Source organism: Barbus barbus (assembly GCF_936440315.1).
Source record: "Barbus barbus genome assembly, chromosome: 47".
In the NCBI taxonomy this organism is placed as follows: domain Eukaryota; kingdom Metazoa; phylum Chordata; class Actinopteri; order Cypriniformes; family Cyprinidae; genus Barbus; species Barbus barbus.
In genome coordinates this window covers 11,490,165-11,504,802 of record NC_136725.1, presented here as the reverse complement: position 1 = coordinate 11,504,802, position 14,638 = coordinate 11,490,165, and the positions used below count along the sequence as shown (strand labels likewise).

The window sequence follows — 14,638 nt, the reverse complement described above, 5'->3', positions numbered from 1 at the left end:
GTGGAATTTTCTTTTAAAAATGCAATGTTTCATGCTTTGAAAAACAAACAGTTATTTAGCCTTTTTCAGTTCAATTTTGTGTCAATTTTTCAGTTTAATATTTGTCAGTCCCATCAAATAAGTCAGAGAGTGAAAGGTTCATTCATCACAAGTCAAATGCATTGTGGGACACAATATCTGGATACAGTCCCAACTATTAAGTAAAAGCAAAGCAGTACGTTTCATGATTACGTTCGCATTTCTAGAACATTTGATGATGGACGACATACTGCGTCTGCTGAGACTCTGAAATGTGCATCCAATGGATACTCTTGCTATCACATGAGGCCATAGGAGAGCCTTCGTTATATTCATAAATGGTGGAGGGCAACATGCAAGATGTGGTATGACCAGATTGAAATCATATTACATATACTTTTAGTATGCTTAGATTCTTCATCAGATGTAGAATCTTCTTTGACAGTACACATTTTCAAATACAATATTTTTTTAAATGTAATTTATTATATGAAGCAAAGATGAGTTTTCAGCAGTCATTACTCCAGTCTTCAGTGTCACATGATCCTCAAGAAATCATTCTAAGATGCTCATTATAAATCATTTCTAAAACTTCCGGTTATGGAGTGGTACTGAGAAGACGAGAGTTAACGACCCTCGTATAATTTTGAATATAAATCCTTCAAGCTCACTTAAAATTTTGATATTCTTTGCTTTTTAATGCACAAAAGTCTAACAACCGAAATGGCACTGAAAAAGAAGAACAGAACTCAAGAAAAAGTGAATAATGAGGCTCAAGAGATGTCGCAGGATTCTGACTATGCAGACGAACTAAAAGAGGTAGAGGAAGATGACGACAGAGAATCTACTAAAGGAGTTGAACCCCAGCAATGCAGATGTGTTACAAGCCATTAAAGAAATGGACAAACGAGTTACGAGTAAAATTGACGATGTTATGTCAGCCATCAAAGAGGTAAAGGAACGCGTGAAGGAGGCCGAGGAACGCATTTCTGGAGCGGAAGATGAACTCGTTCAACTTAGTGCTCGTGGAATCTCCCTTGAATCACAAGTTAAAAAACTGACAGAAAAGGTTGACGACATGGAAAACAGAAAAAGACGGAACAACCCTCAGGTTGGTGGGTTTGCCAGAAAAAGAAGGAAGCGATGTGTGTGCGTTTTTAGAGGCCTGGATTCCAGAAATATTGGAAATGGACATGTTAGTTTTGGAGCGTGCACATAGAGTGGGCCCACAAAGAAACAAGGATATTCAGAACACAAGACGAGATGCCAGTACACCACCAAGAACACTAATAGTGAAGTTCCTAAACTTCAAACAAAAAGAGCAGGTGCTTAGAGTGGCCAGGTCCAAGGGGGTGATTTCATACAAGGAACACAGTCTTCGCTTTCAGCCAGATGTTTCGGCTGAAGTTCACAGGAAACGAAGAGCTTATGATGGAGTGAGACAGAATCTGCGAGAGAGAGGAATCGGGAAATACAGGAATATATAGATACAGAAATACTTCTTACTCACCAGGAGAAATCAAGGGCGTCTGACACACCGGCGGCGGTCGAAAGCTTCATTGAAGAATTAGACACAGAATAAAGGTGGGCTCAATCCATCTGGACTATTAAAAACCTGAATGTAGGTTTAATATAACTCCAATCATACACCATAAATTATCCCTTTTGTTGTGGGGACTCGATAATGAATCGAGACCAATTTGTAAAATAATATGTTCAGGTATTATTGTTCTCTGGAAGTGTGAAAAAAATGCAGTCATAATTTAATATAATTGGTGAGAGTAATGTTACAAATAGGGTTGTGATGATAAATATAGACGCAGAAGTACCTGATAGTTCCTCACGGGTGTATGGACCAATCAGCACCATATACGGAGTGTGGGGGGGGGGGGGGGGGTCAAACACAGTAGTATGGACACTACTGGGGAAATCGGTTAGAAGGTACACTGTCAAATTTAATAGGAGAAGATCAAAATGGTTTTATACAACGTAGGCCAGGATTTCACAATGTTCGAAGAGTCCTAAACGTAGGCAAGGATTTCACAATGTTCGAAGAGTCCTAAATATTCTTTATGAACAGAGGGGTGAACGAGATCCTGCTCTAATATCATTGGACGCCGAAAAGGCTTTCGATCGGGTTGAATGGCCTTATTTGTTTGATTTATTGGTCAAATTTGGTTTTGGTGAAAGGTACTATAGGTGGGTTAGATTACTTTATAATAGTTCTACAGCAGAAGTGTTGACTAATAATATTGTTTCAAAACCATTTAGCGTATCAAGAGGATGTAGGCAAGGTTTTCCCTTTCTCCTCTTCTTTTTGCCATCTCCATCAAGCCTTTTGCAATAGCAGTAAAAAAACATGTGGAATTAACAGGCATTAAGATTGGACAGATAGAGCATAAAATTGCGTTATTCGCTGATGATGTCATTCTTTTCCTAAAGCATCTTGGTACAGCAATACCTGCGTTATTAGATCTTATTGGTATATTTGGAAAAATTTCTGGATACAAAATTAACAATTCTAAAATTTCTATTCTATATCTAAATGAGATTGACAGACAGCAACCTAGTAATTGTGTTGCAACCTTCAATAATAGTTGACCATTTTACATATTTGGGTATAAAAATCGTACCAAAACTAGATGTTGTGCAAGTAAATTATGATCCACTTCTTGAAAATGTCAGTAGCTCTATAGAAAGATGGATGTCCTTACCCAATCTTTAATTGGTCGAATAAATGTTTTAAAAATGAATATTTTGCCAAAATGTTTATATTTTTTCCAGAACATTCCTCTGCCTCCCCCTAAACATCTATTTCAACGACTTAAAATAATGTTCACCAAATTCATTTGGAATAACAGATGTTCCAGACCCCGTCTGACACTTCTATATTTGCCATATGATAGAGGAGGTCTACAGTGTCCTAATTTTCATTGGTATTATTGGGCTGTGCAACGTAGTACAATTATGTTTTATTTTTTATCTCAGGCCTGCCCGTCTTGGGTGGATATGGAATCGGCTGCCATTAAGTCTGGCCTGCCTTTAAATTTGTATTTATATTCCTCAGAATTGAAAGATCTTAAAAAAAAGTTTCCAATCCTATAGTTATAAATATGATTACCGTATGGTTTGATGTGAAAAAATATCTAGGTGCCTTCTACCCTTTATCTTGTTTTAGTCCCATTTGGGGCAATGAAAAATTGAAACCAAGCAGATTAGACGCAGGTTTCAAGATTTGGGCTGACAAGGGCATTCGAAAGATAGCAGATCTATATGTTAACAATACTCTTATGTCACTCTTATAGTAAAGGTTTAATTTCTTCATTATATAATATGCTGGTGTCAGGTTCAAAGGACTCTTCAAACAGTAAATTGGAAGCTTGGAGATCGGATCTAAGGACGATATTCAGATGGAGAACTGAATGGAAGCATGCAAGGAAGCTCAATCCCTAACAATGAACACACGACTGAAACTGCTACAATATAAATGGTTGATGTCACCTTTAATCTTTTTATTTAATTTATATCCCAAGGAGATCAAGTTAAAAAAGACAGAGTATATATTTATAAAAATATGTATTCTTCAAGCGAAACAACTTATTTCTTTAAATTGGAAAAGTATATATGCACCAAATATAGGACGATGGCTAAAAGAAATGGTAACAAATATGTTAATTGAAAAGTTAATAATAATAACTTACATATTAAGAGATAAATACATAATTTTTGATGGAGTTTGGGGACCTTTCAAATTGTTTTTAAAATGGGGTGGAGTTGGAAATGTGTTGATAGAAGACTAAAAAAAAAAAAAAGTTGATAAGGTATATTAATGTAAAATACTGAGAAGCTTTTTCTTTTTTCGTGTGTGTTTTCTCTGTTACATGGAAATTTATATGTACATGTGTATTGTTAAAATGCAATAAAAAGTAATAAAGGAAAAAAAAAAAGAGAAAAACAAAATTTCTAATGTTGAAAAAAGTTGTGCTGCTTAATATTTTTGTGCAAATTGTGATACTTTTTTCAGGATTTTTCATTATTCAAAGAACAGCATTTATCTTTAATAAAAACTATGACTTTGCTATCACTTTTAATCAATTTAATGCACCCTTGCTGACGCACTAATCACTATCCCACACTATAAACTGCAGGAATAAAAAGAATATTGTTATTCTAAACACAGCCTTGGTGTTTCTCTCATTTTCTAATTAGTTCTCAGAAGCAGAGAGAAAGAGGTTTCTTGATGGCTTTTAAGATTCATAAATTTTCACAGTTAGCTGAATTCCCCTCTGTGCTGCAAACAGCAAATATGTGATGATCTGTTGCTCAGAGAACTCTTTATACGTACTCGAGTATGAGAAAGTTCAACGAATCTCTCAAGCGAGCATAAGAGAGCATAATGAGAGGGTTGTTTGTATTGCGTAACGTAATGACACACCTGGTAAAGCAGAGAGAGTAGTTATATAGTAGTTATATAAAGCAATTAGATTTCCATTACTTTCTCCCCACCACATAAAAGGACAGAGAGGAAAAGGGCACAGGTCCCAGTATCCCACTTTTCTTGGTCAGTTGTTCAAGTAGGTTTAGGTTCGCCTCGAAAAAGAAACAACAGCATCCTCTAGTGGAGAAATAACTCCAACTCTGGCCAGAGGAGAAATGGCCCCCCCGACTGAGCCTGGTTTCTCCCACGGTTTCTTCTCCAGTCTGTCACAGAGGGAGTTTTGGTTCCTTGCTGCTGTCGCCTCTAGCTTGCTCAGTTGGGGACACTTGATTTCTAGCGATTATCGTCAATTTGATTTCACAGATACTGAGCTAGACAATGACATCACTGAATTCAATAATGAAATGCCTTTAACTGAAAATTGAGTATTTAATCTTATTTTTATACATTACTGACACTCTATCCTCCAATTTGATACTGTAAAGTGCTTTGACACAATCTGTATTGTTAAAAGCGCTATATAAATATAGGTGACTTGACTTGACCTCATCTCGCATTGAAAAAACTAATCATTAGAGAAGCCTTAATGGGATTTTTGATGGATTGCTCTAAAATCTGTTCTTTATTTATTAAACGATTTTAGTAATTAGTGAGAAAGGCCTAATTAACACAAGCAAACAACATACCTATTTTCCAGTGTCACGCATATATTCAACCAGCAGTTCAAACAATCAAGGTCTGAGATGGAAAACAGCAGGTGAATGCTAAGTGTAATGACTTTCAGAAGAGACTGTAACTTTCAGAAGTGTGTGGGTGGGTGTGTGTGTGTGGGTGGGTGTGTGTGTGTATGTATGTGTGTGTGTGTGTGTATATATATATATATATATATATATATATATATATATATATATATATATATATATATATATATATATATATATACACTTTAAGAGTAAATTACATACAATATATTACATACATTTATATTTTTCACATGAAAATTACTAAAATAATAGTACCTACTGTTTACAGTGTAGTCCTTCTAGAGAATTTTACATTTTTACTTTATATCTTATGTGTTATTATTTGTCTCACTTACTACCAATCTGTGCATCTTAAAAGTTAACACAAGGTCTGAAATGTATGCAAGATTAAATGTAAATCCTACAAATAGTATATAAGGAAATAAAATGTCTCACATGAGTCCCGTGAAGCCTTTGAGGCAACCGCAGAGGAAGGTATTTCCCACAGCCTTACAATCACCCCCGTTCTGACAAGGTGAGGGCACACAGGACGTCACCTCCAGCTCACAGCGCGGCCCTGTGAACTGTGGCAGGCAGCTGCATGAGAAGTCTGGGGACAAATTCAAAGAGAAACAAGACTTCTAAGACAAGACTAGCTTATACAGAGCTAGGACTATAATCTGAACAACTGACCGTTATTGATGTATTGATGGTTATATGCGCTTTCTATTTCTCACCACCAGAGGGCAGCTTTGTACAAGAAGCTCCATTCTGGCACGGTCCTCCGAGGCACGGATCAGGGTATAAAACACATCCCAGCTTCACTTCACTCAGCCCAGCTACCTCTGCATACCGACTCCTCTTATTCTGAAGAGGGAGTTCATTCCCGTTGAGCATGATGGACCCGAGGCACCCCTGGAAGCCTTCTTGCGCCCGTGGGGGCCTCTGGCCGCCTCTGCCCACTGGTCCGTGCAACACCTGAGCTCCAAAGAACAGTGATCCATCTGCGGCCTGGGGCCAGATGCGGACAGGGGCCCGTGCGGAACGCCGGCGCTCCACATAGCTGTCGTCCAGCGAAAGAAGAGTGTAGTTACTGGTGAGCTCCAGGGTCACGGCGTGCCAGGACCCATCATTGATTGGACGCCCTGAGATACCCAGGATGTCCAGTCTGTTGTCACAGTCCATCTGGAACCACAGACGTCCTTCCTCTATCTGAAAAAAAAACAAACAAACATACAACCACAATCTTTTTTTTATACTATAAAATAAAATGTATATATATATATATATATATATATATATATATATATATATATATATATATATATATATATATATATATATATATATATATATATAATTTATTTAATTTTTTTAACTTTTTTTTTTAACATAATATTGTGTATTATTTAAATATTGTGAACCATGTCATTATTGTATTTGGTACAGAAAGCCAGTAAAAAATTATTTTTGTTTATGAAATCAACATTTTAAGTACCTACAATGACGTGTACATAATAATGCCCCCCAAAATGTTTAAATATGACATACATCTATAGATGCACTGCCATGTAATAGTTCAGGTTAGTAAAACAAAATTTAATTCTAATTTAATTTTTTTATCCTTTTTTTTTTTTTTTTTTAAGAAAAAAAATATATTCTTTTATTTAGGATACATCAATTTAAAATGCATAAATGCTTTTTTGAAATCACTGTTCAAAGATCCTAAAACAGTTTGCAAAAAAAAATAAAAATTATATATAAATATAAAGGTTCATCTTGGTCTCATCAGTCTATAAACACAGTTCCAAAACTCTTCTGGCTCACCTTTGTGCTTTTTTGCAAACTCTAATCTTGCCTTTCTATTTTTGGTGCTGGTCAGAGGTTTGTATCTTGCTGTGTAGCATCTGTAATTCTGTGTCAAAGTCTCCTGAGGACAGTAAATTGTCAGAGCATCACCACAGCTTTCTGGAAGTTGTTGGTGATTTGACAGACACGTCTTTTACAACTCTTTTTCCAAACTCTTGATTTCTCCATGCCCTTTGTTTTTGCTATAGCTCTAATTGACTTCCTCTTTTCTTTTAGCATCCAAATTACTTGCTTTTCTCTCAAAGTCAGCTCCCTCATCTTCATCCTGGTTTGTGTGAGTCATCATTGAATGCCAGATTCAGAATACAGAAGTAATGGATATAACTGATACAACACATTCCCTGCTTTTAATATCTGAAGAATTAATGCAACAGGACACAGCTGATCACTTAGAAAGACCTGTGAGGCAACTGTCCAATACTTATGCTCACATCAGATAGAGGGATGAAACTCTAAAAGTGCTGAACTTCTTAGCTGGTAAAACATCTATGTGTTGAATCACCCAATAATAAAATGTGACATTCTGTAGATTTATAGATTTAATAGTAGAATGATTTCTGAAGGATCATGTGACACTGAAGACTGGCGTAATGATGATCAAAATTCAGCTTTGCATCACAGGAATAAATTGCATAAAATATAATAGAATACACTTATTTTAAATTGTAATAAATAATCCTTGGTGAGCACAAGAGACTTCTTTCAAAACCAAAACAAAATTCCTACCAACTGAACGATAATATAATTGTGCTTAATAATGTGTATATAATCTAATGTAATAATGTAGAAAATAATAGTTTAAATCATATATCTGTATCCATCTGACCTTGAGCAATGTGCAGGGGTCAGCACGTGTGTACATGATGACTCCTTGGCTGTGCAGCGTTCTGATTCTCAAGCCCAGCTTCATGTCTCCGCTCCCATCACTGTCCGTCACTCTGTATTTGATGTAACTGTTCCCTGCAAAGCTCAGAGATGTTTGGCCTGCCAGCACAGGTACAGAAATCAGTCAGTCAAGGGCTAACACCATATATCAAAATCTGCTATTTATACACACTTTCACAAAAGATATTCGCAGAAGTGTTTGGCCTCAATCAAGTACGAAGAAATGGCATTTAAATATATATGTTTGACACACCCTCAGGACAGTTATTTGAAGGGATATGAATGTTTGCGTAACTTTTGCCAACCATATCAAGTGTTTTTTTTTTGTCTTTAGAGACAATCTTGTTAATGTAAAAACATTATTTTTTACATCTTCCCTCATATGCTGCAATCAAACATGAAAAAGCATTTGAATATATACCAGCTCACAACCTGTTGCAAACCCCTTTTTGAAATATGAAACGTTGCTTTACCCAACATTATACATGGCCTTAAGCCAGGGTTTAAAAGGAGCAGCGTGAAAAGCCTATTTGATCTAACCTTCGCACTTGTCCAGCGTGTCAGGCAGACATTGGCAGAGAGATGGTGCTGCAGGGCCGCTGCGCACACACTGCATGTCAGATGGACATGTCTGGCCATCACAGAGCTCCAAAGAAGATGGACATATTCCTCCTGCAGTGGGTACAAAATTTAGAAAGCAAGCAAATGGAAATTCTGCCACTCAAGCTACTGTTTGAATTTAATCAACCAGGATAAATAATACATAATATGAAAGGCATCCTACAATAAACAGGGTTGCCAACTTTGGTTACCTAGCTGAAGTGAGATTTTGATGGAATGGGCAGATCAATTATACAGGCACCTATTTGAGGTTTTGAGGAAGCAACAATTCATTTTTTATTTTATCTTAATACTTAAGGTTAACTGTAGTACAGTTTTAAAATTTTCAATACTGCCGTTTACCTACCTAATGTTTTAGAGGGGCACCAGCAAGTAATAATAACAACAACAACAACGCTCCTATTTAAAAAAAAAAAAAATGCCTTTTAAAAATTGCTTGTAAATCTCTCATTATGCCATATTATAACCAAATATTGGATTCAATCTTTTTGTCAAATTGTTTTCTTTTGTTAACACTGGTTTTTTTATTTATTTTTGGAAGTGATTGGTCATTAACTTCATTGATCTGAACTTATGCACCTCCGATTTTGAGTGAAAAAAGCATCATTTCTGGATAATTTGGTCAATATTTACTCAAACTGATTGAAAGAAAACAAGTTGAAAAGACAGAATCCAATATTAGGTAATATTATAGCACAACAAGAAATGTATATGAAGAGTTTAGTTGCAAAAACAGATAAAACCCGTTTTTTGAAAACTTCAAAAATCTAATTTTTTTATTATATCATCATGTTTTTATTGTTAGTTAACTGTACTTTTTAGCCTAATCAAAATAACCCAACTGCAGTCTGACTGAGATTAATTGGAATGTACAATGAAACATGATTTTTAAAAATTGTTAAAAACGGAATTATCTGTTTTTGCAAATGAACTCTTCATGTGCAATATGCCAAAAATGTAACTAGGTGGAGGAAAAAAAAAAATCCTCAAAAAAGTACAAAAATTATCCCAAAAAATAGAAGAAGTTCTTATACCCAGTGGGAGCAAAGTCAGTAGGTTTTAGTCTAATGCAATAAAATTAACTAGCATTTTTGGGAAAAACAAAATCCTCTCCAGGACAAATAAATGACCAGAACACAACATGACAGTTAAGATTCCATTATAGTTACTGTTCCTATAAAACATACTTTCTTATGTAAATTACGTAACTTTGATGTTCAACAACATTTGATGAAATTTCTCATATATTTATCTAAACTATCGCTCATTTTTCTGTTGTACATTCTCTGCTTGATATGTATTTAAAGTTAGCTGCTATTCGCTTGCTCTTATGTTTTGTTAAATGGAAATATGCGCCTGACTTTGAAGTCATCACTTTTACAGAATAAAGAATATAAATGCAAGTCAAGCACATTTAGCATTTTCTTGTTATTTGCCATGAGATTTATTAAGGTTAGCATGAGAACCTGAAAGCGTGTGTCTCATGCCAAATATTTGAGATCTGGCAACCCTGGATAAATCTGAATCCGTTTTCGCTGAATCAAATCGCTAACCTGGACACGTGCACATCTCTTTCCTGCTGAAGCGTGGAGACACAAAGCTCACTCTGGAGGTGGTGTAGGTGACCAAGCCGATGGGGTCGAGACTGAGGATGAGCTCACAGACTCTCTCCCCGCACTCAAGCTCTCCTGAGCAGCTCTGATCCAGGACACTGACCACCCTCAGTGCTCCCTTTAGGAAACCCTTCACCTCCTCCAGCTTGAGAGCCAGCTCTCCTGGACCCATATAACCCCCATCTAGTGTCTCCACGGCAAGGAGCACCTCCAGCTGACTGGAGCGACTCAGTGGCTGCACTCCCAGGATGTGAAGAGGGTCTGGTCCGTCAATAACACCTGTCCCGTCACCATCCAGTGAGGTACGGAGCACCTTCTTCAGCTCTTCCATGTACACACCCACAAAATCCTCAGGGGACAGGTCTTGGAAACGCAGAGTCACTGCATTCTGCACCATCTCCTCCGTGGCTTGCTCCACCTGGACACTAACACCCACCATCACAGAAAACCTCCCATCGCTGACCGTAGCATTTAGGGAGTATCTGAAAAAAAATTCAAATATATTACTGATCATTAAGCAGCTATGCAAATATGCAGCGAGCACAACAAGCACAAAATCACATACAGAAATATATATTGGTGAGCCAATAGTATCAAAATTGTCATGTATATCTGAATCTGCTAATTGCAGATTATTATATATCTGCAATATATTGCAATGAAAAAGAGAGATCATTTCAAAATAGACATGACATTCAAGCAATTTATTTTTAAGTTACCAGCACTTTTATGTGGATTTATTATTAATTTATTTATTTTTATGTCATGTCTGAAAGCTTATTTCTGTGATGGAATTAAAGACGTTTTCTCTCAATTCTGAGAAGTTGCAATGCTGACAAAAAAAAGAAGAAGAATTAACAAGCTTGTTTCTCCCAAGGAATAAAAATTTTAAAAAGGTAATTGTGACTTTTTAATTATACGATTCCCAATTTATCCTAAAATATCAATTTAATATCATGCAATCTTTGTCAGAATTGCTAGATGTTAATTCTGCAATTCTGACTTTTACTCAGAAGTGCGATAAAGAAAATCAGAATTGTCAGATATAAATTTAAGTCGTAATACATTTATTCATTTATTTTAAATTCTGTGGTATAAATAAGCTTCCATAATTTTATGAAAATGCTTATTTATGAAAATTTTATGAAATGCTATTTTTCAAATGCTTTTTACGTCTAGATTTATTGTTTTCTGCTTCTAGAAAATCATTTATTCATTTTTAAAAATGTTAATAGTCTAAACTGAGTAAAATAAACTTTTATAGTGAAAATTATTTACACCAAATTAAACAATTACTGTCTGTGCCACAGCTGTCATTTCCTCCACCACAAATGCATCAATAGCTTTTTTCCACTGAATAGTTTTTATATATTTTTTTATTTATAGTCTGAAAATGATTACTTGTCTTTATTTCGGATACATAAATGCTAGTCTTAAAGCAATAATAATAGAAAATAAATACATACACAAAATAAAATAGACTATAATGTCCAATGCGTCCTAATGCTAACTAAATTATTTAAATAAAACAGTGAAAGTGTGAAAGAGAGTTTTAGGGAAATTATGTTTATATTAAGGTCCACAGGCCAAAATAGTCCATAATTAAAGAAATACACATTTCAAATTTAATTTTCATTTATTTCACCTTCCAGGCTCCAGGCCATTTAGTGCCACAATCTTCCCGTCCTGTCTGTTGATTTTGAAAAGACTCTTTGTTTGTGATCTCTGACTGAAAGACAGAACATCATTCTCGTCTCGGTCTGTGGCATAGATCTTCCCTATAATCCCGCCAGGAAACACATCTGCTGCCATGACAATGTTGATTTCCAGTGGGAAGGCCACAGGTTTGAAGAGGCTGTCTCCGATGACACGCACAAACACAAAGGATGTGGAGGACAGACGAGGCTTCCCTGAGTCACGAGCCTTGTTGACAAGAACAAGATCACAATGTAAAATTATAACAATTTAAAGCTTCATCAAACTAAAGAAATGAATTCAATCCGTCAGAAATGTCAGAGCAGCTACATGGGCGTTTCTTCATCTACAGGCACTTTTATATTCCAGAGGTTGATTTTTATTAAAACAGATGTCTCTTTCTGTTATATGAAAGTTGAATGAAAGTTGCGCAAGAACCTTTTGTCTATTTATATAAATATTTAATTAATTTATTTTATTTTCCAAAGGGAACTTTTATTGTTTTATCCTGGTCCTAAACCCAGACTTTTGTCATAAAATATAAAAATCCATCATAAAAATATTAGTGCTGTCAAACGATCAATCGCATCCAAAATAAAAGTTTTACATAATATATGTATGTGTACTGTGTATATTTATTATGTATATATAAATACACACACATACAGTATATATATCTTGAAATTATTTACATGTATATACATATATATATATATATATATATAAACAAACAACATTTTTCTTAAATATATACATGCATGTGTTTGTATTTTTATATACATAATGTGTGTATACTGTGTATATTTATTATGTAAACAAAAACTTTTTATTTTGGATTAACCGCAATTTATCATTTGACAGCATTAAAAAATATGAATTGTATTTAAACCTTTGATAATCAAACAAGGAGTTAAATAACTAATTTTATAAATTTTTATAAATACTTGATATGAAATATGGGACCTGTGATATGTGACAAAGAGAGAAATCAAAGTAAATTTAACTTGGGAACAGAATATGGTTATTTATTAAAAAATGACAATTTGAGCAAATTTTGCTTCATTTTGTTATTTAAATTATTTAATATATATATTAAAGTCGTCAGACATTTCTTTCTGAAGTGGTCAGAAGTGCTCACAGTTGAAGAAACACCTGCATGAGAATTCTGTAATTCTGAATTCACTTTTAACTGACATTTCACTTTTTTGAGCTGTTGCACTAACCTGTATCTCAAGCGTATACTCTCGTGTTGCATCAGGACCAAATACTCGGCTTGTCCGTAATTCTCCATTCTGGTCCAGACTGAAAGCATTGCCCTCATTTCCAGACACAATGCGAAACTCAAAAGGTGCTCCATTTCTAGAAGAGTCCTTATCAGAAACTGATAGTGAGAGGATTGTAGTTCCTGCAGGCTTGTTCAACTTCAGAAAAAAAGAAAATAGAATTAAGATAGTAATTTTGAAATCAAAAAAAGGTCAAGATTTTTATGTTTTCTGAAGAAAATGTGAATGATGCTTGACCATACAAAAGTCTATACTATACTATATTGCTAGTGTGCAGTTGCTGGTTTCCTGGCTGTTGGTATGAATTTATTGAGTGTCCAGGGTAATTGCTAGGTGGCTGTATCCTAGACCTAGTCAAAACGCCCACCCTAAATTTATATGACATTCCAGTCCATATATATTGCTCAGGTACTTCCTTTAGAGTAAGTCTATGAGATTTCTGAGACACTTTATCATCCGGTAGGGGTAGATCATAAGTCACAGCACACCTCTCCTCAACAAGCAGTACAATTAATTTCCATAGGGAGATGAGTTACGTGCTGAAATGCAAGTAGGGGAACTGTATTTCAATATTTTTCTGCCTTTTTACAATATAACTCAATATTTATGTATATGCACCAAAATGGCTTGAAAGGGTGATTTTTTTTTAAAAAGTACCCTTATTTTTAACCAAATAAGTGCTAAATGATAAGAGCAATACATACAATATAACAATAAAAAACTTAGTTTCCATTTTTAATGGTGTTCCATTTAATAGTTATAAACTGCAATATTAACCAACACACTTGATCAAAGGTTTAGGGGTCAGCAAGTTTTTTTTTTAAGAAATTAAACCTTTTATTCAAGGGTGCATTAAACCGTTTAAAAAAAAGTTAGAAGAGAGACATTTAAATATTACAAAAAAAAATAAAAAATTGTATTTCAAATAAATGCTGTTCTTTTGAACTTTCTCTCTTTTAAATCAAATAATCATGAACATGAATTACACACAAAAAAAAAAAAACTAAGCAGCACAACTGTTTCAACATTGATGATAAGAAATGCTTCTTGAGCATCAAATCAGCATATTAGAATGATTACTAAAGCATCATGTGACACTGAAGACTGGAGCAATGCAGCTGAAAATTCAGCTTTGGAATCACAGGAATAAATTATACATTAGATTTTTTTTTAATAGAAAAGTTATTTTAAATTAATAATATTTCCCAATATTAATGTTTTATTTAATGTTTTTTACTGTATTATTGATCAATAAATTCTTCTTTGGCCATTCAACACTTCTTTCAAGAGCTTTCAAAAATCTTACCAGCCCCAAACGGCAGTGTGTATTTTACTAAAGCATTTAAATACATTTAAAATATCACACTTGGAATATTTCAAGTTCTGAATAAATGGAACCAAAAATGGCAGATTCACAAAAAAAAAAAGAATTAAACGTACAAATTTTAAAACCTTTTTTGCTATTATACTATA

At 34.7% G+C, this 14,638-nt stretch overlaps 1 protein-coding gene across 1 annotated transcript in view; it reads right to left on the bottom strand.

Moving 5' to 3' along the window:
- Positions 1-14,638, bottom strand: part of LOC306866190 (protocadherin Fat 3-like) — a gene marked incomplete at its 3' end in the record, with an annotated part of 57,829 nt that overhangs the window by 11,958 nt on the left and 31,233 nt on the right. Inside the window, exons 19-25 of the mRNA XM_079411273.1 lie at positions 13,106-13,303; positions 11,833-12,110; positions 10,128-10,669; positions 8,494-8,625; positions 7,895-8,052; positions 5,937-6,411; positions 5,656-5,809 (exon numbers count right to left, since the gene is read on the bottom strand). Coding sequence (XP_079267399.1) covers positions 5,656-5,809; positions 5,937-6,411; positions 7,895-8,052; positions 8,494-8,625; positions 10,128-10,669; positions 11,833-12,110; positions 13,106-13,303 — 1,937 coding nt within the window. The remainder of the gene's footprint in view (positions 1-5,655; positions 5,810-5,936; positions 6,412-7,894; positions 8,053-8,493; positions 8,626-10,127; positions 10,670-11,832; positions 12,111-13,105; positions 13,304-14,638) is intronic.